Source organism: Bufo bufo, chromosome 2, assembly GCF_905171765.1.
Source record: "Bufo bufo chromosome 2, aBufBuf1.1, whole genome shotgun sequence".
NCBI lineage: Eukaryota > Metazoa > Chordata > Amphibia > Anura > Bufonidae > Bufo > Bufo bufo.
In genome coordinates this window covers 136,843,826-136,868,759 of record NC_053390.1, presented here as the reverse complement: position 1 = coordinate 136,868,759, position 24,934 = coordinate 136,843,826, and the positions used below count along the sequence as shown (strand labels likewise).

General features: G+C 42.4%; 1 protein-coding gene across 1 annotated transcript in view; it reads right to left on the bottom strand.

The window, feature by feature from the left end:
- Positions 1-3,100: 3,100 nt before the first annotated feature.
- The window catches only part of ADGRV1 (adhesion G protein-coupled receptor V1), a 574,752-nt gene continuing 552,918 nt past the window's right edge, over positions 3,101-24,934 (bottom strand). Inside the window, exons 88-91 of the mRNA XM_040419646.1 lie at positions 20,196-20,317; positions 15,442-15,633; positions 14,872-15,025; positions 3,101-3,392 (exon numbers count right to left, since the gene is read on the bottom strand). Of these exons, the coding sequence (XP_040275580.1) occupies positions 3,274-3,392; positions 14,872-15,025; positions 15,442-15,633; positions 20,196-20,317 (587 nt within the window). The 3' untranslated portion in view covers positions 3,101-3,273. The remainder of the gene's footprint in view (positions 3,393-14,871; positions 15,026-15,441; positions 15,634-20,195; positions 20,318-24,934) is intronic.

Here is a 24,934-nt window from a genome sequence, read left to right as displayed (position 1 = left end):
ATTTAGTCACCAGACACTGATGTTCTAGTCATATGCGTCCAAAATTCTAGCTGTAATTAGTGAACTGCATATTTTAAAATGGAACGTCCTTTAACAGAGGAGGTCCTAAGCGAAGGACCTTCCACTATTACACTAATATGTACTAATAGACCATATACATAAAGGAACCAAGCTGGGCACCTGTTGCAGGACAAGTTTTCAAGCTGGAGATGTTAAGGATCATGGAAAGTCATAGAAGTTTTCATTATTCTATAACTATGTGTAATAGGGGTTGAAAAGTATTCTACAGTTTTCAAACCAGCACCTGGATCTAAATGCTTTTGAAATTGCATGTAATTAAAAATTTAGCATAGCCACTGAACTACTCAATAAAATGTATCTGTATAGGGCCCCCTGCTGTTTGTTTTTTTCTTAATTCTTTGTCCAGCTCAGTAAGATGACCACACATGCTCAGTTCCATCCTTTAACTGCCTCCTGAGCTGTGATAGGGAGAGCATGGACACACCCCCTGAGCTGTGATAGGTAGAGCATGGACACGCCCCCTGAGCTGCCGCGGAAAAGACACTCCCCTTGAGCTGTCAGCTTGATATAAATCTAGCAGAGCAATGAATGGGGAGATCTCTGGATCCATGTGAGGTACAGGGCTGGTTCTAACTTTATTAGAAAGAGGTTGTCATGTATATGATGTCTGATTTTTATTTTTTTACATTAGTCATGGGATAACCCCAACAACCACAAAAAGATCCACTGGCAGCAAGTAGTTTCCACATTCCCTACCAATAATCAAAATTTAATTAAAGCAGTGCTATAGTGTCCATTGTGTTGTAGCCACATGAGCTGTATTAGAGATATCTTGTGGCACTCTGTAATTGTTGGTGCTAGGAAAAGGGTTCCCTTCACATACATATAATGCAAACAGCATTCCAAGAAATTATAATGCAAATTGTGATTTCTTTTCAAGCAATAACACGCATGACGTTTCAGTCCACGGGACTTTCATCAAACTAAAGCCACTGTGGAGCAGAATCGAGTAGAGAAATAGGCGCTCAGAGGGTGTGGAGTCACACAGGCAAATAATATCAATAATACCAATAATAACATGGCGCATTAAAGAGTGCTATAGTGTCCATTGTGCCGTAGCCACATTGAATTCCGAGCTGTTTACAGATGCTGTGACTTAGTGCTTTGGCTACAAGATGACAATATTTCATCCCTTGTGCTATCTAGCTCTATCTTTGCACAGTATATGTTATTATATAGTGTTTAAAGCAGTTTTCAGGGAGTTTTATACTGATAACCTATGCTCTGGTTAGGTCAGTATCTGATCGGTGGGGGATCGACACCCGGGACCCCTGCCGATAAGCTTTTTGAAAAGGCAGTGGCGCTCGCTGTAGTGCAGCGGCCTTCACTGAGCTTTCCCTAGGCCGTGTGAAGTCATGTTCATTTTTTACATGGAAACCAAAAACAAAAAGGGACCCCGGGTGTCCCAAAGGGGGAAAGGGCGGTGCCCACACAATGTAACCACAAGGGGCACCCGTAAAGGGTAACTCGGTACAAGCTCCCGAGTACAATAGCAGAAGAACAGAAAAATGGAGCTCAAAGTACCAAAGAATAAAAATATTTTATTGAAGCATGATTAAAAATACACATAAATATGATGCCGTAAACAGGACAAATGAGAGCAATGGAAAGAAAAGATACGCCACCCTGGGAGGGCACACAGGTCGCAAATACATAAATATATATGACAATCATAGAGAAATACTCGGTACCCAGACCGATCTATGAGTGGAGTACATACAAGAAATAAATAATAAAGATGAAGCGGTGAGTAAAAGGTCAATAAGGAAACAATCACGGCCTGCAACAAGGTATGTTGAACAAAAGGCTGCAAAGTAATGAATAGAAAATAAATAAACAGCCAGACTAGAATAGTTAAAGACCAGGTGAAGTAGAACACCAGGGTCCAAAAGCCGTGGAGGTATCCCTGGAACCAGGACTCACCTAAAGCGGACGGTGTATAAAACAACGAAGGCACGCCGAAACGCGCGTTGGGGTAGCGCCACCCTGGGTTGTTTTATACACGGTCCGCTTTAGGTGAGTCCTGGTTCCAGGGATACTATTCATTACTTTGCAGCCTTTTGTTCAACATACCTTGTTGCAGGCCGTGATTGTTTCCTTATTGACCTTTTACTCACCGCTTCATCTTTATTATTTATTTCTTGTATGTACTCCACTCATAGATCGGTCTGGGTACCAAGTATTTCTCTATGATTGTCATATATATTTATGTATTTGCGACCTGTGTGCCCTCCCAGGGTGGCGTATCTTTTCTTTCCATTGCTCTCATTTGTCCTGTTTACGGCATCATATTTATGTGTATTTTTAATCATGCTTCAATAAAATATTTTTATTCTTTGGTACTTTGAGCTCCATTTTTCATTTGTTACATGGCCTAGGCGCAGCTCAGCCCCATTGAAGTGAATGGAAATACGATCGTGTGAATGTAACCTTAAGGTTAGGGGTCAGTATTATGTTTAGTGGTCAATATTAGAGTAAGGCGTAGTATTAGCATTGGGGGCCAGTATTAGAGTTAGAGGCCAGTACTAGGGTTAGGGGTCAATATTAGGGTTAGGAGTCAGTATTAGGGTTAAGGGTCAGGGGCCAATATTAGGGTTAGAGCGTATAGAGAGAATGGGGGGGGGTGAAGTTTATACGCACCTGTATCGGGCCAGTCCCACGATGCAGCGATGCAGACCCGGCTTCTTCTGGAAGGTCTGCTCCTGAGGAACGTCGCAGGCAGCACAATGACGTCATTACGCCACCTATGTAACAATGTGCCTGGAATAGCGGGCAGGGAACCAGTGGTTCCCTTGTCCCACCGGAGCTGCTGCAGGCTCAATTGTATCTGCGTCTATTAGACACAGATACAATTTAGTTCAGGGGCCGCAGAGACCCTGAATATCTACTAGCCCAGCCCGCCCCTGCTCATCACATACTTTAAGCAGACTAATGTGACACTGTGACAAACACTGTAACAAAATAAACCACAAATACATTAAACAAATTGTTTTATTACATACTACAATAAAAGGGTTAATAAAAAAAGATTTTCGTCACTGTCCTTTTAGTTTTATTTGAAGTCAAGTTTCATCAATATCCTCAATAAGTCCTCATAATTAGCTGTTATCCGGTATTAATTTACATTGGGGCACATTACAGTTTAGTGCAAAATGAAGAATTCAAAATTATTCATATTTCCATCAAAATTATTCATAAATGAGTGTCAGCTATAGGAATTCTCCGGAGCTCCACAATTTGTGAGTTGGCCATGCTACCTCCATCTTGACTGCCGTGGCATGATTCAGTATCGCTGATGTTCAGCCCAGACCCTGAGGATGATATGACAAAACAAATCTAATCAGATATAAGCATAACATAATAAACATCTGCATCTTAATAATACAAAGTGACTGGAAATGAAGAAGAAGAAGAAATAAGAAGAAGACAAAAGAAGACAATGAAGAAAGAAGAAAAAGAAGACGAAGAATTGGCCAGCACAGTGGCAGTGTTGGGTCCCAGGTCCAAATCCAACCAAGGACAACATCTGCATGGAGTTGTATGTTCTCCCTGTGTTTGTGCGGGTTTCCACCAGCACTTCAAAGACATACTGATATGGAATTTAGATTGTGAGCTCCACTGGGGACAGCGAGTGTCTGTAAAATTGCCATCTAAAATTAAAGAGATGGCAAGCTAGTTCTAGTGTGGCCCGATTTTCCATAAGGCACATTGACAGTCTGGTCCTTATGCTCACAGGTGTAGCTTCAATGACTTTCTGGCTGCAGTGAACCTACATTTTATAAGGCAGACTGCCCTTGTGACATCACTTATAAAGCCCTAAAGGGGTTATCCAAGATAATGGAAAAAGTGGGGCACAAGCGGGAGATTGTGCAACATGACAAAATTAGTATTACTTACCCAAGTCTGCAGCTCTGATCTCCTGTTGACAACATGTGATCACAGCAGCCAAATCACTGGACTCCACCGTGTTACTTTGAGACCAGTCACTGGCTGCAGTGGTCACGTGTTGTTAACATGACATCAGAGCTGTAGCCCTGTAAATAAAATTGGTCAGGAAAGGCCTGGAACGGCAGTAATGAAGCCAAGGGGGATTCAACAGTTAAGTGATGCATATTTGTTATTTTACACCACTCCCTGCCTGTGCCACATTTTTCCCCAACCTCAGACAACACCTTCTCGGGGTAAGGGCAAAAATATAGTTTATGAGGTGAAAGAAGAATAGATGTTTTGCTAGCTGTTGTCTTTGGTACAAATGTCGGTGTCCATGTAGGATTTTTCCTGGGATGTAAATGCAGCACTTATATGAAATGAAGACATTGATAATTTTCCTAACATTAAGGACTTTATTGACCAAATGGTCAGATTAACACTTTCTTTCCTTGTTATATTTTTCATAAATGATTCTGCCAGCAATATCTTTCTCCTATACTCGTGGATAATCTATTGTCTGTTGCAGCAGGTGATGACACTGCCCTTCCATGCTCAGCACATTCAGGCTGATAATGGACAGTAATTACATCTCATAAATGGTCTCCCTAACAAGTGGATAGAAAACATGACACCTGTACTTGAGCTCTGATGTATAATGTACTGTATTTTCCGTACAATTAGATCATTGTCTGGAGCACATACGATGGAAGCATCACTTTGAAAGATAAAAATACATCATCAATGCACATAGAAATACAAGTACATGCATATAGGAAAGAGAGAACGCAATAACCCTAAGTGAATGTCTGCTGGCATTATCAGTGTATTGTGCGGTTTGTCATAGACGAGGGCTAACCACAGACATTTAATACACACGCTGAACCACATGCAGAGACAACATTCATGAGACCCAACTGTGTTATTTAGATATATAGTTATGAACAGTTAGTTTAAAGAGGATCTTTCATCTGGCAAAACATTGTGAACTAAGTGTCATGATAAATACAGCGGTGCCCAGGGATCTCACTGCACTTACTATTATCCCTGGGCACCTCTCTGTTCTCCTGCTATGCCCTCCGGTATGTTCGGTCATTTGGTTATAGTAGGAGGAGACTACCATTGTTCTCCTGGGCGTCTCCCTCTCCTAGGCTGTAGCGCTGGCCAATCGCAGCGCAGAGCTCACAGCCTGGGAGAAAAAAAAACTCCCAGGCTGTGAGCTCTGCGTTGCGATTGGCCAGCGCTACAGCCTGGGAGAAGAAGACGCCCAGGAAAACAAGAGCAGTCTCCTCCTACTATAATCAAGTCCCCTCAGTCTCCGCCTACTATAACCAAGTGACCGAACATACTGGAGGGCATAGCAGGAGAACGGAGCGGCGCCCAGGGATAATAGTAAGTGCAGCGAGTTCCCTGGGCACCGCTGTACAGATCATGACACTTAGTTCACAATGTTTTGCCAGATGAAAGGTCCTCTTTAAATAATTATATATATGCATGTTGCAAATCAAATCTCTCTTTTTTTATATTACACTAGTGCACTTTTTCTGGTTGGTGTGCAATATTTTTATACACTTTTTGCCTTGTGGTGACCAATGTTTTTTTCTTGAATCCATACTAGTATTGCATAAGATTATCAATGGTTTTATTATATTCCTGAGATGGAACGCACTTTGGAATGCCTATTACATAATTTCTGTTGCCTGGAAAGCATGTTGGAACGCATTTCCGGCATTTGGAATGCACATCTGGTCATGTGGTCCTTGCATTTGCGCAGCTGGTATCTGAGGATTTCATCATGAATATTCTATTGAGTATACTTGCAGACATTGTGATCTTATATTTTTGTGTATTGCTTATCCTATATACATATATTATTATTATTATTATTTATTATTAAAGTGCCATTCATTCCATAGCGCTGTACATATGAAAAGGGGTATACATACATTGCACTAAGCATAAACAAGACGAGTTACAGACTGGTACAGCAGGAGAGAGGGCCCTGCCCGTAATGGCTTACAATCTACATGGTATGGGAGAAGGACACAGTAGGTGAGGGTGAAGCTGGTCATGGCGGTATAGAGGCAGCAGGGTCACTGGTTGTAGGCTTGTCTGAAGAGGTGGGTTTTATTTATTTTTTTAGGATTCCACTGTAGGTGAGAGTCTGATATTTTGGGGTAGCGAGTTCCAGAGTGTGGGGGATGTACGGGAGAAATCTTGGAGGAGATTGTGGGAAGAGATGATAAGAGGAGAGGAGAGTAGCAGGTCTTGTGAGGATCAGAGATTGCGTGTGGGGATGTATCTTGAAAGTAGATCAGAGATGTACGGAGGGGATAGGTTGTGGACGGCCTTGTATGTATTTGTTAGTATTTTGAACTGAATTTGCTGGGGAGCCAGTGAAGGAATTGGCAGAGGGGAGAGGCAGAGGATTAACAGGGTGAGAGGTGGATTAGTCGGGCAGATGAGTTGACGATAGATTGGAGGGGTGCGAGAGTGCTAGATAAAAGGCCACAGGAGAATGTTGCAGTAGTCTAGGTGGGAGATGATGAGGGCATGTACAAGCATTTTCGCAAATTCAGAGTTGAGGAAAGCGTGGATGCGGGAGATGTTTTTGAGTTGGAGGCGGCAGGTGGTGGAAAGGGCTTGGATGTGCGGTCGGAAGGAGAAGGCAGAATCCAAGGTCACTCCAAGGCAGCCATTGATCGTGGTAGATAGGTCTGTTGGTGGGTTGAGCAAGTTGGGGGAAAGATGATGAATTCTGTTTTATCCGTGTTAAGTTTTAGAAAATGAGAGGAGAAGAAGGATGATATGGAAGATAGGTATTGTGGGATTCTGGATAATAAGGTGGTGATGTCTGGACCAGAGAGGTAGATTTGTGTGTCGTCAGCATAAAAGTGATACTGAAAGCCATGAGATGCCCCAGGCCGAAAGTGTAGATAGAGAAGAGCAGGGGTCCTAGGACAGAGCATTGCGGGACACCAACAGAGAGGGAATGAGACGAAAAGGTGGTGTCTTTGAGGTATGATGTGATAGGGGAGAGGGCCAGGTTAGTGATGCCAAGAGATGAAAGAGTTTTCAACCGAAGGGAATGGTCGACAGTGTCAAGGGCAGAGGACAGGTCAAGGAGAAGAAGGACAGAGTAATGTTTTTTTGGTTTTGGCCGTTAGTAAGTCATTGGTGACTTTGGTAAGGGCAATCTCAGTAGAGTGGTGGGGTCGGAAGCCAGATTGTAGCCGGTCAAAGAGGGAGCAGGAGGAGAGGTGAGAGGACAGTTCAGAATGGACATGATGTTCAAGTAGCTTTGAGGCATACGGAAGAAGTGATATGGGGTGATAACTGGACAAAGAAGATGGGTCAAGTGAAGGCTTTTTGGGGATGGGTGTAATGGTAGCATGTTTAAAGCCAGAGGGGAAGACACCAGAGGTTAGTGATAGGTTGAAGAGATGAGTTAGGGCTGGGATAAACACTGTGGTGAGGTTAGGTATGAGGTGGAATGGGATAGGGTCAAGTGCACAGGTGGTGAGATGTAATCTGGAGAGTAGAGTGGAGAGTTTTTCTTCTGTAATGGTGGAGAAGCGGGTTTTGGGAGAAGAGGACTGAGCAGTTGTTTAGAAGGTCTGTGGGGACTGCTGTGGCCAGGGAAGATATGGGAAATGAGAAGTAGGCCTGTTTTGCATCAGCGAGTGAGGATTTGAATATGAGGAGGGATTGCTTGTATGCAGTGAATTGATCTTTAGAATGTGATTTCTTCCATCGCAGCTCAGCAGCCATGGAAGCTTGTCTGAGTTTTTTGGTCAGGTTGGTATGCCAGGGTTGTTTGTTGATTTTTCGGGTTTTGTTGTGTGTGAGGGGGGCAACTGAGTACAGAGCTGTACTTATTGTGGTGTTATACAGGGTGGTGGCAGTATATGGGACTTGGAGGGAACAAATAGTAGAGAGTGGCAGAAGAGTCAGAAAGCAAGTGAAAGTCGAGATGTTTAATGTTCCTGCGGGGGTGTGGACCGGCGGAGCAGCAGAAGAGACCAATGAAGAGAAGGTGAGTAGGTTGCGGTCAGATAGGGGGAGGTTAGATAGGGAGCAAAGGCGGGTAAAGATAAGATCCAGAGTGTGACCATCTCTGTGGGTGGGAGCGGAAGACCACTGTGAGAGGCCGAAGGAGGAAGAGAGCGATAGGAGTTTAGAGTCGTCTTAGGTGCAGGTGTCAATAGGGATGTTGAAGTCACCCATGATGATAGCGGGGATGTCAGCAGAAAGAAAGTGTAGGAGCCAGGTGTTAAAGTGGTCAAGAAAGATCAAGAAAGATGGTGGCTGGACCTGGGGGGCGGTAAATGACAGCTACTTGGAGGTTGGAGGGAGAGTAGATGCGAACAGAGTGTACTTCAAATGAAGTGAGCATGATGGAGGGTGGCAGTGGAGTTGGGCTATAGGAGCAGGTGTCTGATAGGAGAAGACCAACTCCTCCACCATGTTTGCAGCCAGGGCGGGGTGTGTGAGTGAAATGAAACCACTATATAAAAGTGCAGCAGGGGAGCAGGTGTCAGAGGGTGTGAGCCATGTTTCTGTGAGACCCAGAAAGGAAAGTTTTCGAGAGATGAAAAGATCATGAATGGAGGACAGTTTGTTACACACAGAGTGTGCATTCCATAATGCTCCTGCAAGAGGAACCAAAGGAGCAGGAGTCAGAGGAATGGTTATTAGGTTTAAGGGGTTGCAGAAATTTGTAAAAGGAGATTTGTAGTGGGACGTAGAGGTGATAGTGGGTATTTGCTGAGGGGGATTCGGAGAGATATCACCAGCAATAAAGAGAAGCAGAGAAAGTGCTAGTAGGTGAGAATAAGAGAGGGCATGAGGTATCTGTATTTGGGAAGGAAGTGTTTTTGGTTGCCAAACAGGTTTGTGCAAGCGGTCAGATGAGAAGGTAAGATGGAGGGAGAGATGAATAGATCCTTGCTGGGTGAACGGATGTGGGGGTATTTCAGGAGGTTTTGGAAAAGTTGGAAGAGTAAGATAAAAGATTGAAACATTGTTCGCATTAACTATGTCTCTAATTACCTTTGGTCCCCATCTGGTTCAATTCTGGTATAATTCAGTATGTGCACTTAAAGAGTTGCACTTGAAGGATGTTTCTTTCACCACATTCTGTGTTCAGAGACCCCTGAGGAAGCAGATTTTACCAGCGATACGCGTGGGGCTAATATTATGTGCCCACCATCCTGGATCCCCACTGCTGCGTCATGGTGCAGCGGTTATCCTATTTTTATCATTGGATGGCATATTATAATCTATGCCATTATTCTCTTTATGTAGGGGTCCTGGTTATTGTGATTTATACAAGGACATATAAAGTCCCACATAAGGTTTATTTTATTGTATACAGTATTTTAATGTGGTGGTGATGAATAAAGATTGATTTGGCAGTCTGTTTGTATAGTCTTTCTGGGATTTGTGTCACTCTATGGTTTGCATAGACTATTGACCGGCACTCCGGACTATTTAAGTGTGCCCCCCTAGGGATGTATTGGCCTTGTGTATAGAGACCATGGGCGTAACTACCATAGTGGCAGACCAGTCTTTGGCAAGAGGAGGCCCAGTCTTTGTTGGGATTATCTCCTCTTCAACTCTAAAAGAACAACTTTTAGCGAATAAGGCAGTGGAATAATGGCCCAAGGGTCATAAAAAAAGGTTTAGGCAGAACCCCTCTGTCCTATGTGGGGGGGCTGGTTTGATCCTTGCTATGGGGCCCTTACTTCTCTATGTACGCCCATGATAGAGACCCAGGAATCTGTCATCACAGAAACCTCCCTGAACTGCTTAAATGGCTGGATCTATCAAAATACAGAATATGCATCCCAGTGCAGTAAGCCTGGAAAGCGTCTATGTGCTGTATGCTAATGTACCCTGTGGGCTCCCTTTATAAGAGCTCATGCATACGAATGTATTTTTTTTCCGTGTCCGTTTTTTTTTTTTTTTTGCGGACCGTATGCAGAACCATTCATTTCAATGGGTTGCAAAAAAAAAAAACGGAAGTTACTCCATGTGCATTCGGTGTCCGTATGTCCGTTCCGTAAAAAACATAGAATATGTCATATTATTGTTCACATTACGGACAAGGATAGGACTGTTCTATTAGAGGCCAGCTGTTCCGTTCCACAAAATACGGAATGCACACAGACGTCTTCCATATTTTTTGCAGATCCGTGTTTTGCGGACGACAAAATACAGTCGTGGCCAAAAGTCTTGAGAATTACATAAATATTGGAAACTGGAAAAGTTGCTGCTTAAGTTTTTATAATAGCAATTTGCATATACTCCAGAATGTTATGAAGTGTGATCAGATGAATTGCATAGTCCTTCTTTGCCATGAAAATTAACTTAATCCCAAAAAATACTTTCCACTGCATTTCATTGCTGTCATTAAAGGACCTGCTGAGATCATTTCAGTAATCGTCTTGTTAACTCAGGTGAGAATGTTGACGAGCACAAGGCTGGAGATCATTATGTCAGGCTGATTGGGTTAAAATAGCAGACTTGACATGTTAAAAGGAGGGTGATGCTTGAAATCATTGTTCTTCCATTGTTAACCATGGTGACCTGCAAAGAAACGCGTGCAGCCATCATTGCGTTGCATAAAAATGGCTTCACAGGCAAGGATATTGTGGCTACTGAGAATGCACCTCAATCAACAATTTATAGAATCATCAAGAACTTCAAGGAAAGAGGTTCAATTCTTGTTAAGAAGGCTTCAGGGCGTCCAAGAAAGTCCAGCAAGCGCCAGGATCGTCTCCTAAAGAGGATTCAGCTGCGGGATCGGAGTGCCACCAGTGCAGAGCTTGCTCAGGAATGGCAGCAGGCAGGTGTGAGCGCATCTGCACGCACAGTGAGGCAAAGACTTTTGGAAGATGGCCTGGTGTCAAGAAGGGCAGCAAAGAAGCCACTTCTCTCAAAAAAAAACATCAGGGACAGATTGATCTTCTGCAGAAAGTATGGTGAATGGACTGCTGAGGACTGGGGCAAAGTCATATTCTCCGATGAAGCCTCTTTCCGATTGTTTGGGGCATCTGGAAAAAGGCTTGTCCTTGAGAAGAAAAGGTGAGCGCTACCATCAGTCCTGTGTCATGCCAACAGTAAAGCATCCTGAGACCATTCATGTGTGGGGTTGCTTCTCATCCAAGGGAGTGGGCTCACTCACAATTTTGCCCAAAAACACAGCCATGAATAAAGAATGGTACCAAAACACCCTCCAACAGCAACTTCTTCCAACAATCCAACAACAATTTGGTGAAGAACAATGCATTTTCCAGCACGATGGAGCACCGGGCCATAAGGCAAAAGTGATAACTAAGTGGCTCGGGGACCAAAACGTTGACATTTTTGGTCCATGGCCTGGAAACTCCCCAGATCTTAATCCCATTGAGAACTTGTGGTCAATCCTCAAGAGGCGGGTGGACAAACAAAAACCCACTAATTCTGACAAACTCCAAGAAGTGAAGTGATTATGAAAGAATGGGTTGCTATCAGTCAGGAATTGGCCCAGAAGTTGATTGAGAGCATGCCCAGTCGAATTGCAGAGGTCCTGAAAAAGAAGGGCCAACACTGCAAATACTGACTCTTTGCATAAATGTCATGGAATTGTCGATAAAAGCCTTTGAAATGTATGAAGTGCGTGTAATTATATTTCACTACATCACAGAAACAACTGAAACAAAGATCTAAAAGCAGTTTAGCAGCAAACTTTGTGAAAACTAATATTTGTGTCATTCTCAAAACTTTTGGCTACGACTGTACATACGGTCGTGTGCATGAGCCCTAGAGGTCATGCACACAAACGTATTTTCTTTATAATAAGCGCTGGGATTAAAGCGCTGCCTGCACATGTATATACGTGCTATCTGCACAGGGCATGTGCAGATAGGACGTATATAAACAGTGGGCAGTCGGGAAGAGGTTAATTAATATCTTAAAGGGAACCTGGCATATTACACAGTTTTCATACCTAGTTTTCTTAAAACTAACCATAAAGCTGTTTGCTGAAATGAAAGTCTTTTTGTGGGACCAGGAGTCACAAGGTTGTATTACTGGAATCACAGTCACTGCTGCCAGCCCGCTCAGTGACCTGCCATTTTTTGCACAATCTGCATTTCCTTTAATATAACTATATATAGGGCATCTGGAGCTAGGTTTTCTTGTTACAGAGCTGTAAATTAACTGCAAAGCAAGAGTTAAATGACACACTTCTGCCACCACTAGGGAGACCTTATTGCATAATGTTTATACATTACCCTCAATAAACACACACACACATATAGTAAGCTGCTTAGCTCCCTCTGGTGGTGGCAGAATGTAATAATGTATGTTATCGTCATCGGCCATTCTAAGCCGAATGTGCCTGCCCTCATCAGATCTGTCATACAGCTAGGGCTGGCAAGTACCATCATGGAAGGCTGGCTGAAATTCCCTGATTAGACAGACTGATTAATCCAGGGATTTATTCTGATTGTCATATCTGAAGTCCAGAAGGAATTTCCCTCCTTTAATATGGGGCAATTGGCATCCGCCTCATAGGGATTTTTTGCCTTCCTCTGGATCAACACGGTAGAATTATAGTTTGGACTTAATGGACCTGCGTCTTTTGCAGCCATACTATGTACCTATATAAATCTATGGGGCAAATACTAGCGTTACACATGACAGTTTTAATAAAAGCGTGCTAGTCGTGTCCCATTTATTAAGAGGCACAGATCTCTTAAAAACGTTGGCACATCTTTTGGCAGTCCGAACAAGGCAAATGGACTCCAATTAGGATATGCCATAGATTTGCACTATAATTAACTCACTATAACTTTTATGTTTTATGTCAGGCGGCAACAGGCCATGTCCTACCTGCAAAGTCTTGCCCACTGTTTTCAAGTGGTGTAAAAATGAAAAACGTTGCAAAATGGTGCTTGCGACTTCTGCATGCCAGAGAACTAGAGTATGGTCTTTTATAAATGACCCCTATTTCTATATAGGGGAATGGAAACTCTGTATCAGAAAAGATACTATTTACTAAAAAACTAATCAGCTCTTCTAGATATAAAAATGACATGATGCTAAAAATAGGCTTTCTCTTGAAAGGGAGTCTATTACCAGGAAATTCACCAGGCATAATGCCTTGTACTGTTAGCTTAGTTGAAGGTAATGAAACCTTTCACTTAACAAACCATTGATTCATCTTGGAGAAAAGGTGTGTTTGATCCATATGCAAATGCAGGGGCGGACTGGGAACTGAAAGTGGCCCGGGGAAAAAACTGAAAGTGGCCCTATGGTTTTAGGCAAATCCAAACTGACAGAAGGCAGGCAACAGAAGTAGACGGGGGCCAGCAATACCATAGTGCAGTACAAGATACCACCCCAGCAGAACCAACTATCACAGTACAGCACATAATACTGCCACCGTATTCAACTATATCACCTGTGGATGTTGATACAGTTGAATTTAGGAGGGCACCTGTGGCCGCCAGACAGGTGCATATGTACAGTTGTAGCAGGGTTAACACACATGCTTTATGAGACATGTTATCTAAACTAAATGCAACTAAATGCGTTAAGCAATTACTTTTCAATGGCTTTTGTTTCAAGATAACGGGATGAGTTAAGAAATTTGAGTTAAGAGTGTGTGTGTTACCCCTGCTACACCTGTACCTGATTCTCCTAGCATTAGTTAATGCCGAGAGCATCAGATTGTTATGTACCTGGCTGGCGGCCAGGAAGAGGACTCAGGCAGCCCCCCATGGGCATTGGCCCACCGGGAAATTTCGCTGTAGAGAAATGCAACCTGAGGGTCAGGACAGGCAGCACAAGGTCAGTACGAGGAACAGGCAGGCAGCAGATGGTTAAATCCAGAAGTCAGGTAGGTTCACTTCTATGGGATTGCTTCTTCCTATTCAAGTGTTTAGGAACGAGGCATCCCATAGAAATGAATGGCATGGCTTGGAATTACACCTGTTCACCACTGTGATGTCGACGGTGAGCAGGTAAACAATGAAGGGAAGGCAGCACTCACACCGAGTGCAGCCTTCCCTTCAACCAGTTGATTGGCGGCGGTGCTGGGTGTCAGACACCCGCAAATCTGATATTGATGACCTATCCTGAAAATCCAGGAAAACTCATTTAAGGTACCTTCCCCTGTGGAATAGTGACTGAGCAACAGGTTTTCTAGTGTGCTAGTAACCTACAAAGATGTCCGTTGTGTTGTGTGCCCACGTACAGACTTACTGCCCGTTTTCCCTCCACTGACTGACCTGATCTCCGTATTAACCCTACGCTGCCTGCATCACTACCAGACAACCTCAAACTGTTTAATGTCCAGCAAATACTCTGCCTGCCCTACTCCAGGAAGCAGAGGCGCAGTGGTTTCCCTGTACAGGGGTTACAGGGGGAAAACCAGGGGACGCCAGAATAATATCCTTAGCAGTAGCCCACAGCCACATTTGGTTCCACACCCACTGCCATAACAAACAGCCTTGAATAACAAGTACATTTCCTGGTAACAGACTCCATTTAAGTTTAGCCAAAGAATTGGAATCATAAACAAGACATTTTAATAATCCTTTAAACTTTTCCTCTGGATCAAACTGCACTGTGCGATCACGTCTTAATGTCTGGTAAACACATTCTGATGAGTATAATCTTTCACAATATGTTTTGCAGACACTCCCATAAAATGGACTGTATTTGCCAGCAATTTTCGAAGATAGAGGGAAAACCTAAGGTAAACAGAAGTGAGCTGGCAAACAAAGGAAGGAAAACCTGAGGCTTATAAAAACCTGTGAACACTTTTTACATCAAGACTGAATTATACTATTAGAACAGCCTGTAACTTACCAGCTTTTAATACAAATATTAAGTCATCAAATTCCTGTAGTTCTTCATCAGCGACCAGTGACCCATTGCTGTACCCTCCAGATGGGGTATAGGCTGCACCATTCTGGGGGCTTTGCTTCTCTTGGGTGCCAGATCTGTCCCATTCTGTTGAAATCTTTAACAATATAAAAAAGCAAGAATGTAGCAGAAGAAAAAGTGACATCTGTACAGAGTCTTTTCACACTGTGTCTGCGGTGCACTTTTACAGTATGAACTTAAAGTAGAAGACGACAGGTCCCCAATGGACGGAGGCCTTTTTAACCTCCATTTGGCAGGGAAAATGCTTTATTTTGTTTTTTACTGGATGGAGTAGCACAGTAGACTGCGCTATTCCATCCAGATGCATGCTGTAAAAAAATCACATCTGTTAAACGGATATCATAATAGTCTTTGGTAGGCATCTGGCACAGCCTCCCTTTAACGGACATGTTGGAGGTTTAACACTGGAGTCAGTAACGCAGTGTGAAAAGTCCCTAAACATTAGAGTTTACACCATATTATAACATACTGTATTGTATTGGCTATATGTACCTCTTCCATAGCACTGATAAGATTCTGAGTGGACTTGCTGATCTCCGCCCCGGCAGGTGGCATCCCACTGCTTGGTGTGAAGAAAGCAGAGGCCGGGCTTCTATGTCCATCCATCTCTATACTGTAGCTGGCTTTAACCGGACAGCATAGCTGATTGTGCATAATGAAGTAAACCACAAAGGCGTAAAGACCCTAAAGTGAAAACAAAATATGAAATAAATATAGTTTTGTGATATTATTTCCATGTAAATAATAGAGGGTGGTCTCTTGTTCAGGACCCTGGTCTATTAGCTAGATAGGGGAGCAACTATTTATTCTAGTGGGCTATAATGCATTCTTTCTGTGAAGAGGGAGATTTACTAATCAAAATGAGCCAGAATTCTGACGTAATTTGTGCCAAAACCAGGTGTACATTCTTTGTACCACATTTGTTGTGTTTGGGTTGTTTCACATACCACTTTTTGTGGCAGCTATTGGTGCATTTCTTTTGGACCAAAGACAAAAATGAATCCAGAAAGAAGGAGTCCTTTCCCTTCCAACCTACTTCTGGATTTGACTCAAAAAGCTGAATTAAAAACTGCCACAAAAATATTTTTGCTGCTTGTGTGACTTAGTGGGAAAAGGGGCGTGGCTTTCGAAAAGAGGGATGGCTTGTGGTGCGACAATGTATAGAGAAAATGTGCATGATTGTGGTGTAAAGTAAGCCAACTAATAAGTGGTGTAAACAGACTAGACAGTCTAAAGGTGCGCCAAATTTATCATCCAGCATGAGCACCTTTGATGTCTCAGGTTAGATTGTCTAGTCTAAGTTTAAAATTAGACTGTATTAATCTGCCGCATTGTACTTTTATTTTCCCAAAAACTTTTGATATGTCATAGTGACATATCAAAAGTCTTGATTGGTGGGGGTCCAAGTGCTGAGGTCCCCACTGGTCGCTAAACCTAGGAGTTAGAAGGACTCGGACCCCTAGCAATCAAAACCTTGGATATGTCACTAAGTACAGTTACATTTTCAGGATTGCGCTAAAGTAGTACATTAACACGCAGGAGAATAACTTTATTTCCATTGAAATCTAGTTTAGAAGGTGACCAATTAATTGTGTTTTTTATAGTTATCAGGGTCTATTATATATATATATATATATATATACATACTGTGTGTATATATATATATATATATATATATATATATATACAGTCCTGATCAAAAGTTTAAGACCACTTGAAAAATGGCAAAAAAATCATATTTTACATTGTTGGATCTTAACAAGGTTCCAAGTAGAGCTTCAACATGCAACAAGAAGAAATGGGAGTGAGACAAAACATTTTTTGAGCATTCAATTAATTGAAAATAACGATTAAACTGAAACAGGTTGTCTTTCAGCTGATCCAAATTTTAGGACCACATGCCTTTAAAAGGCCAAATCTGTGCAAAGATGTGGATTCATTGTAATTTTTTGTCAGGTAGTCACACATTATGATGGCAAAGGCAAAAAAACTCTCCCTTTTTGAACGTGGTCGGGTTGTTGAACTACATAAGCAGGGTCTCTCACAGCGCGCCATCGCTGCTGAGGTGGGACGCAGTAAGACAGTCATTTGGAATTTCTTAAATGATCCTGAGGGTTATGGAACAAAAAAGTCAAGTGGAAGACCCAAAAAAATTTCATCAGCACTGAGCCGGAGGATCCAATTGGCTGTCCATCAAGACACTGGACGATCCTCGACCCAAATTAAGGCCCTTACTGGTGCTGACTGCAGCCCCATAACCATCAGACGGCATCTGAGACTGAAGAGCTTCAAAAACAAAAAACGTCTTCAAAGACCTCGTGTTCTTGAACGCCACAGAACTGCTCGTTTGGACTTTGCAAGAGAGCACCAAACATGGGACATTCAAAGGTGGAAGAAAGTTTTATTCTCTGATGAGAAAAAATTTAACCTTGATGGTCCTGATGGTTTCCAACGTTACTGGCATGACAAGCAGATCCCACCTGAGATGTTTTCTATGCGCCACAGTGGAGGGGGCACCATAATGGTCTGGGGTGCTTTTTCCTTCAGTAGAACAATGGGGCTTCAGGAAGTGCAGGGGCGTGAAACGGCCGCTGGCTATGTCCAGATGTTGCAGAGAGCATTCCTCATGACTGAGGGCCCTCGTCTGTGTGGTAACGACTGGGTTTTTCAACAGGACAACGCTACAGTACACAATGCCCGCAGGACAAGGGACTTCTTCCAGGAGAATAACATCACTCTTTTGGCCCATCCTGCGTGTTCCCCTGATCTAAATCCAATTGAGAACCTTTAGGGATGGATGGCAAGGGAAGTTTACAAAAATGGACAACAGTTCCAGACAGTAGATGGCCTTCGTGCGGCCGTCTTCACCACTTAGAGAAATGTTCCCACTCGCTTCATGGAAACGCTTGCATCAAGCATGCTGAAACGGATTTTTGAAGTGATAAACAATAACAGCGGAGCTACTCATTACTGAGTTCATGTTTGGAGGTTAGATTTCTGTTTTGCGGGGGGTTTCGTTTTTTTTTTGGAGGTGTGGTCCTAAACTTTTGATCAGCTGAAAAGCAGCCTGTTTCAGTTTATTCGTTGTTTTCATTAAATTGAATGCTCAAAAAATGTTTTGTCTCACTCCCATTTCTTCTTGTTGCATGTTGAAGCTCTACTTGGAACCTTGTTAAGATCCAGCCATGCTAAATATGATTTTTTGCCATTTTTCAAGTGGTCTTAAACTTTTGATCAGGACTGTATACATATAAACTTTCAGTGGGAAAGGATACAATATTTTTAACATTTGGTGGTGCTTTCTGAGCCACATTCAACATACAATGTCACAGGTAGTCTACGTGCGGTTCATCATAAGATCCTGCCAGTCAACACCAGTACTAGTGAAGCGCATGCACCTATCAGCTGTCTAGGAGCACCTTTCTACTGTATAGTACAGTACTACATTTTGAGATTATGTCTTTCTACTTTTTAATCTGCATTAGGAAAAAATGTCTAGCATCTGACTGGCTGCAGAGGGTATTACTTCCAGATTTTTGTGACTTTGGTTTTCTAAAGGAGTCCCCTTATACACTGAAACTAAAGACTTTTGTTTGGAGTGCTTGCAGTGTGACATGTCACACGGTGATCCATAATATCTCACAAAGAATTTCCCTGAAACTGTGTTTGCCTGGAGGAGATATGCAGCAGGGTAAGTGTATCTTACAGGTACTTTCCACTCTGACATCTAATCTTTTATTCGGATAACATGACTATATAAACACTCTGTCAGAGTCGCACTATATTAGGAGACATTATCGTGGGGACTTCTTGTAATAAAATATACAGATTTATGGGAAGCCACCACATTTTCCTCGAAGGCAAAGTAAGCGGACTATAAATAACCTCAGAGTGAGCAGGACAATGTGAGGGACTGTCAATTAGTTGGCAAACACAAGCTGCTAGTACAGTTCTACATCGTACAAGGGCATGGGACAGCTTCATTTTTTCGGCCACTGAAATGTTCTCATTTCCTACACATGGAATTAACATAATTCGACTGCAAGTTACTGTATATAGGGAAGGGGTATTAATGTGTCCAGTTCTCAATATAGAGCATGCAGACACAAACAGGTGCACGACAGGTAGCCATAGATTATGTACAGATAATAAATGCCACCATACAGCACACAGTTAATTCTATCATACCGTACAAATAAATCCTTCCATTCTGCAGTATACACATAATATGACTATATACCGCACTGCTCATGTAAATAGCAAACTAACTCCCAAGCATAAACAATAGTGCAAGCAGTAGTATTAATTGTGGTGGGTAGGGCAGTAAAGGGGTTAATGTTTACACCTGTGGTGGTCTAGGGTAGTAAAGAGGTTACAATATCACTATCATTTTGTTTTGTTTGTAGGCTCAAAATTCTGTGCTGACAAGTGTCATGAAATATTTTTATATGGGTTAAAGTTGTATTTCTCTGGTTTAAAAAAAACACCAAATCCCGTTTCCTCATCCACAGCCATAGGGACACATTTATTAATCCTATAAATGGCGTAAGCTTAGACAGGCTGTCTAGACCTGTCCCAATTTTGTCACAGTCTGTCAGGCTAGATGACAAATTCAGTGCATGGCTAGACACTTTTGTCCAACTTTATACCAGCTATTGGTTGGCTTACTCTGCAACATAATTTTTATGAAATATGGCACTATTTTGGCATAATATATTGCAGCTAAGCCGTGCCCCTTTTCAAATAAGCCCCACCCCATTGACAAACTAGGCATAGTGTGCAGCAAATTTTACCACACTTTATGACACGTTTTATGACATTAGTATAGAGCTGTATAATAAAATTCTGGCTGCATACAACCACCCCTAAGGGAGTTCACTGATTTACATACATCGCCCATTGAAGTCAGTGGGAGGTGTATAAATACATATGTGGTAAACTCCCATAGTTTGGCTTCTTGGGAGTCAGGCTGTGTGAGAGATCAAAGACTGACATAGAGGAGAGTAATCTTGACTCATGGACCACGCTCATAGACAGAATTATTGTTGGATCAGCCACGATAAGCACTAATGTCCATGGAGATGATTCTTGGATAATATAACATATATGCACAGTTGAAAATTAGTTACTCAAGTTGCTATTATCTGAGTAAAGTTTTTGTTTGCTTCTTACGTTATTATACCACTCATACCATAGAGAGGAACAGTCAGTCTGTGCGTTGAGCTGTCACCGGTCACAAGTCTTACCTGTAAACTATTAAAAATGATGAAGAGAACCAACATCCAGAGGTGTCTGTGGGCTACATGTAATCCTCCCCAAAGCCATGTCACCGATATAAGAGCAAAAAGATACAAAATCAGTGGGATCTCTGCAAGGGAAACATCACATTACTCTCGGATGGTATTGTAATCATTTCTCCATTCGCTTCATTTACTTACAATCCTATCTAGCAAATATATAGGGGATTTAACACAGGAAAAAGAAAAAAATAGCAGATGGTGTGAATGACGCTTTGGTGCCTTTCCTTTGGGGTAGGTTCATATCTGACTAATCGCACAACCATAGGAAATAATGGTCAATTGTGGTTACAAACAAAATAAGTACCCAATATTAAGCAATTAAAATAGAACAAAAATGGTGGGTGACCTTAATTAATACTTAACTTTTAATGTACAATTAAAATAATAGCCCAATAAGGACAGTAACATAACACACAGTGGTGCAACCTCAAAATTGCTGAACCATACCACAAGAGTATTCTCTGAGGTAATTGACCCTTGATTAGGGTATATGTAGGGATAGGAGGGGATCCACGTGCTGGGTCTCTTGCCCTATAAATCCCTACTACAATTACACTATCTATCCCTACACAGTGGGTGAAAAACGCTCACCCTAAAAGGGCGACTACCGCGTGACTCCTGACTCCTAAGGTGTCATTGCGCTACTGCCACAAGCCCGACTGGACACCATACAGCATGTGAAAACGGAGGGCCTCCTTTTGTGGGGTGGAATGGATGGCGACTTTCAGACTATACCTCTGCATCCAATTGAGCCTTACTCTCCACTCTGAGGTTAAGTTTGTTGATAAACTGCTGATATATTGTTGTGAGTCCCCTGAGGAGTTGGCCCAAGGCCAACGAAACACGTTGGGGAAGTTATCTTTATCCATACCAGGGCCCTTGTGGTTGTTTCCTTCCCTCTGACGAAGCTAGGCAGTCAACTGGCACGGCGCAGGGACAAGAAAGGACACCTTAAGAGTCAGGAGTCACGGGGGGGGGGTCGCCCTTTTGAGGGTGAGCGTTTTTCACCCCGTGTGTATGGATAGATAGTGTAATTATAGTAGGGATTTATAGGGGAAGAGACCCAGCACGTGGATCCCCTCCTATACCTACATATACCCTAATCAAGGGTTATTTACCTCAGAGAATACTCCTATGGTATGGGGTCAGTAATTTTGAGGTTGCACCACTGTGTGTTATGTGTGTCTGCACCACTGTGTGCGATTGTTTGTTTATTATCCTTATTGGGCTAGTATTTTAATTGTACATTAAGTTAAGTATTAATTAAGGTCACCCACCATTTTTGTTCTATTTAGGTTCATATCTGCTACACAAACTCTGGTAATCCATTCCGGCAGAGGAACAGACTACTGGAGTTCACTGTATGCGGCGTAGCCAGAAACCGCCACACACCTTCGGATCCCATTGACTATAATGAGATTTAATTGGAATCTGACAACTTTCCTGCATAAATGCCGGCATCCGGACAGACAAATGCAGCTGTATTCGCGCAGCTGAAAGACGGCGGTGTGCAGCTGTACCCAATATGGTAACCTTGCAGTATGTTCATCTGCCGCAACAGACTACTGGAATTTGTGCCAGAGATGTGAACACAGCCTTAAGATGGCCATATTTTTGATAGAATAATTGGCCGCAATCGTACGATTGACAGTCCCAACTGGCCGATCAGGGAGTCAGGTTTTTTTAAAATAAAAACTTACTCCCTGGTGCTTGAGCACAATGGCAACTGAATTCATGCCATCACCATACTGTAGTAGTAGTTTCGGCCGATGTTTGCCAGCATGGCAGCTTACATTTTCAGCAGACTCTTCGTGAATTATAGTTTGCGCTAGTTTTTCAAACAACAGCCTCACAAAATGGCCAATATCTGCCGTTCTGTCTGGCTTAAATCTTTTGTGTATGGCCACCTTTTTTTCGGAATAGCAGATTGACCTAAATCTAATTGGCTGCTATGCCTTTTAAGAGGAGCTGCTAGGCAGTATGCCCTTAGCTACCAGTCTGTCGCAGATTACTTAGCTTGTGACCTCAAGGCACTAATTTGAGGGTAGTGGACAGGCATCTGTCTACTGGTTTATTATTATACTGTAGTGTAATCTCTTATGGACAGGGACCTCTCTCTTTTAGTTTTTTTCTGTTTCATGGTTTGTTCAGTTGCCCAGATTACTTGTCATTTCATTGGAATATGCTGGCACTATATTAGTAAAGTTTTGTATTATTTGTAGGGAATATATGTATAATAGAAGTATTATACTATATATAATTTTTATCAGTTTTACATATACACTGTATAACACTTATACAGTATATATGATTTCACATTTCTTTTAATATAATATATTTTACAGCCAACACTATAAGGCTATGTTCACATCAGCGTTCAGCCTTTCCGTTCTCCTGCTCCGTTATAGGAGCAGGAGAACGGAAAGGACGGATTCGGCTCATAACTGAGCCGAGCGGAGCCTACGGGCCTCATAGACCCCCATAGACTATAATGGGGTCCGTTAGGTTTCCGCTCAGAAGATGATTTTGGAGCGGAGACAAAAGTCCTGCATGCAGTTATGAGCCGAATCCGTCCTTTCCGTTCTCCTGCTCCTATAACGGAGCAGGAGAACGGAAAGGCTGAACGCTGATGTGAACATAGCCTTAAGCAGAAAGAACACATAAATAGGGTTTCTAAGAATCTGAGATATAGTGATAAACCTGAAATTCTGCACAACAAAAAAAACAACAATATTCACAAAGGGCTTTTCAGGTTCATTTTCTTATGAAATCATAGATTTTAGGCCCTGGAGAAAGATTTGATTCTGTTTTTAAAAAGCCATCTATTAGGTGTGTCAGCTGTCTGACTTTCATACTTAAAATGATTTGGTTTAGGAAGATTTCAGATAATTTTTACAAAATATCTCCACTGTGGCCTATGGGTGAAAACATTTTATCAATAGTATATAAAGACCTACTGAGAAGTGATCAGTATCACACTAGAAGACTTCTCAACATGCTCCTAACAATCATTCAATTCATTATTTTTCTCAAAGACAGACTCAGATGTGTAATCTGTCCTACTAGGCAGATTCCTGGTGGGCTGGTTGGTCGGAGAACTGCCTGCTATAGCAAAGCTAAAGCTGCAATGATGCCAGTCCTGCATTATCAGTGCAATTTCTGTGGCTAGAAGGGGTAAAGGATGTGCCATGGCATCAAGGTCATTTAACCACAGATCCAGCATCCAGTAGTTCAGAGGGAGCCTGGAGATAAAATAGAATCTGCAGAGGAGATGAGAGAGGTGCCTGACACTTTTCCTTCAGCCTCCAGCATCACCTGTGCTCTGACAGTCTGGAAGAGGTGGGAATCATGTTGCCACCAGTGGGAAAGGTGTTTAGGGGACACTGCATCTGCCAGTGCAGGAAAGGTGGGAATGGGGACAATGCTGCTGGCAGTGAAAATATATTGCAATGGGGACAATGTTGCTGCAAGTGGGGGAGCAGTAGGAAGAGGGACAATGTTGTTACCAGTGAAGGAGGGGTGGGAAGAGGCCCAATGCTGCAACCATTGGGGACTAATCTACTGCCAGTGGTGCTTTTTGGTGCTACTGGAGAGATACTTTGTGCTGCACTGTGGTGTTTGTTTGGTCCTGCTGAAGAGGTGTTTTGTGCTGCACTGTGGTATTTGATGCTTATGAGCAGTTACTTTGTGCTGTATTGTGGCTTTTGTTTGGGGCTTCTGGGAACATATGTTGTGGTGCACTGTGGTATCTGGTGCTGCTAGGGGGTATTATGTGCATTATTTAGTGTTTATTTTAATTTTTTGGCTTGGCTTGGTGTATTTGGGCACTGTAAGGTATTTGTTTGGCACTGTGTAGTTTTTGTTCACTGGTTAGTAATGTTATGGATGATTTTTTGCATGACAAATTATTTAAATTCTAAAGGAGTTGTAAGAGGTTAGAAAAAGAAGTCTGCTTCCTTTTAGAGAAAGCATCACTTTTGCCTATGCTATGGCTGCATGTGGTATTGCACATCAGTCCCATTCAATTGAATAGGACTGAGCTGCAATACCACACACAACTCATGTACAAGAGTGGCAATAGCTATGTTAAAGGGGTTTTGTCACTTCTGCAAGTGGTATTTATCATATAGAGAAAGTTAATACAGGTCACTTACTAATACAGTATATTGTTATTATCCATATTGCTTCCTTTGCTGGCTTGATTCATTTTTCCATCACATTATACACTGCTCATTTCCATGGTTACGACCACCCTGCAATCCAGCAGCGGTGGTCATTCTTTCACACTATGGGTAAAAATGCCGATCTCTCTGGTGGCCATGACTGTGGGAGTGCACATAGGCCTGTGCCTTTTTTATATAGCGTGCAAGCACGCCCACCGCTGCGGGATTGCAGGGTGGTCGTAACCATGGAAATGGGCAGTGTATAATGTGATGGAAAAATGAATCAAGCCAGCAAAGGCAGCAATATGGACAATCACAATACATAAGTAAGTGCCTTGTATTAACTTTCTCTACATAATAAATAATTTGCTGAAATAACAAAACCCCTTTATGGCTCTGTTCACACCACGTGTCAAGCTTCCATTTTTTACAAATGAAAACAGGAATATGCCTTCTATTAGTATCTGTGATAATAATACTAAAAAAAATAATAATATAAGGTTTCTGGTTTACTGGGTAGTA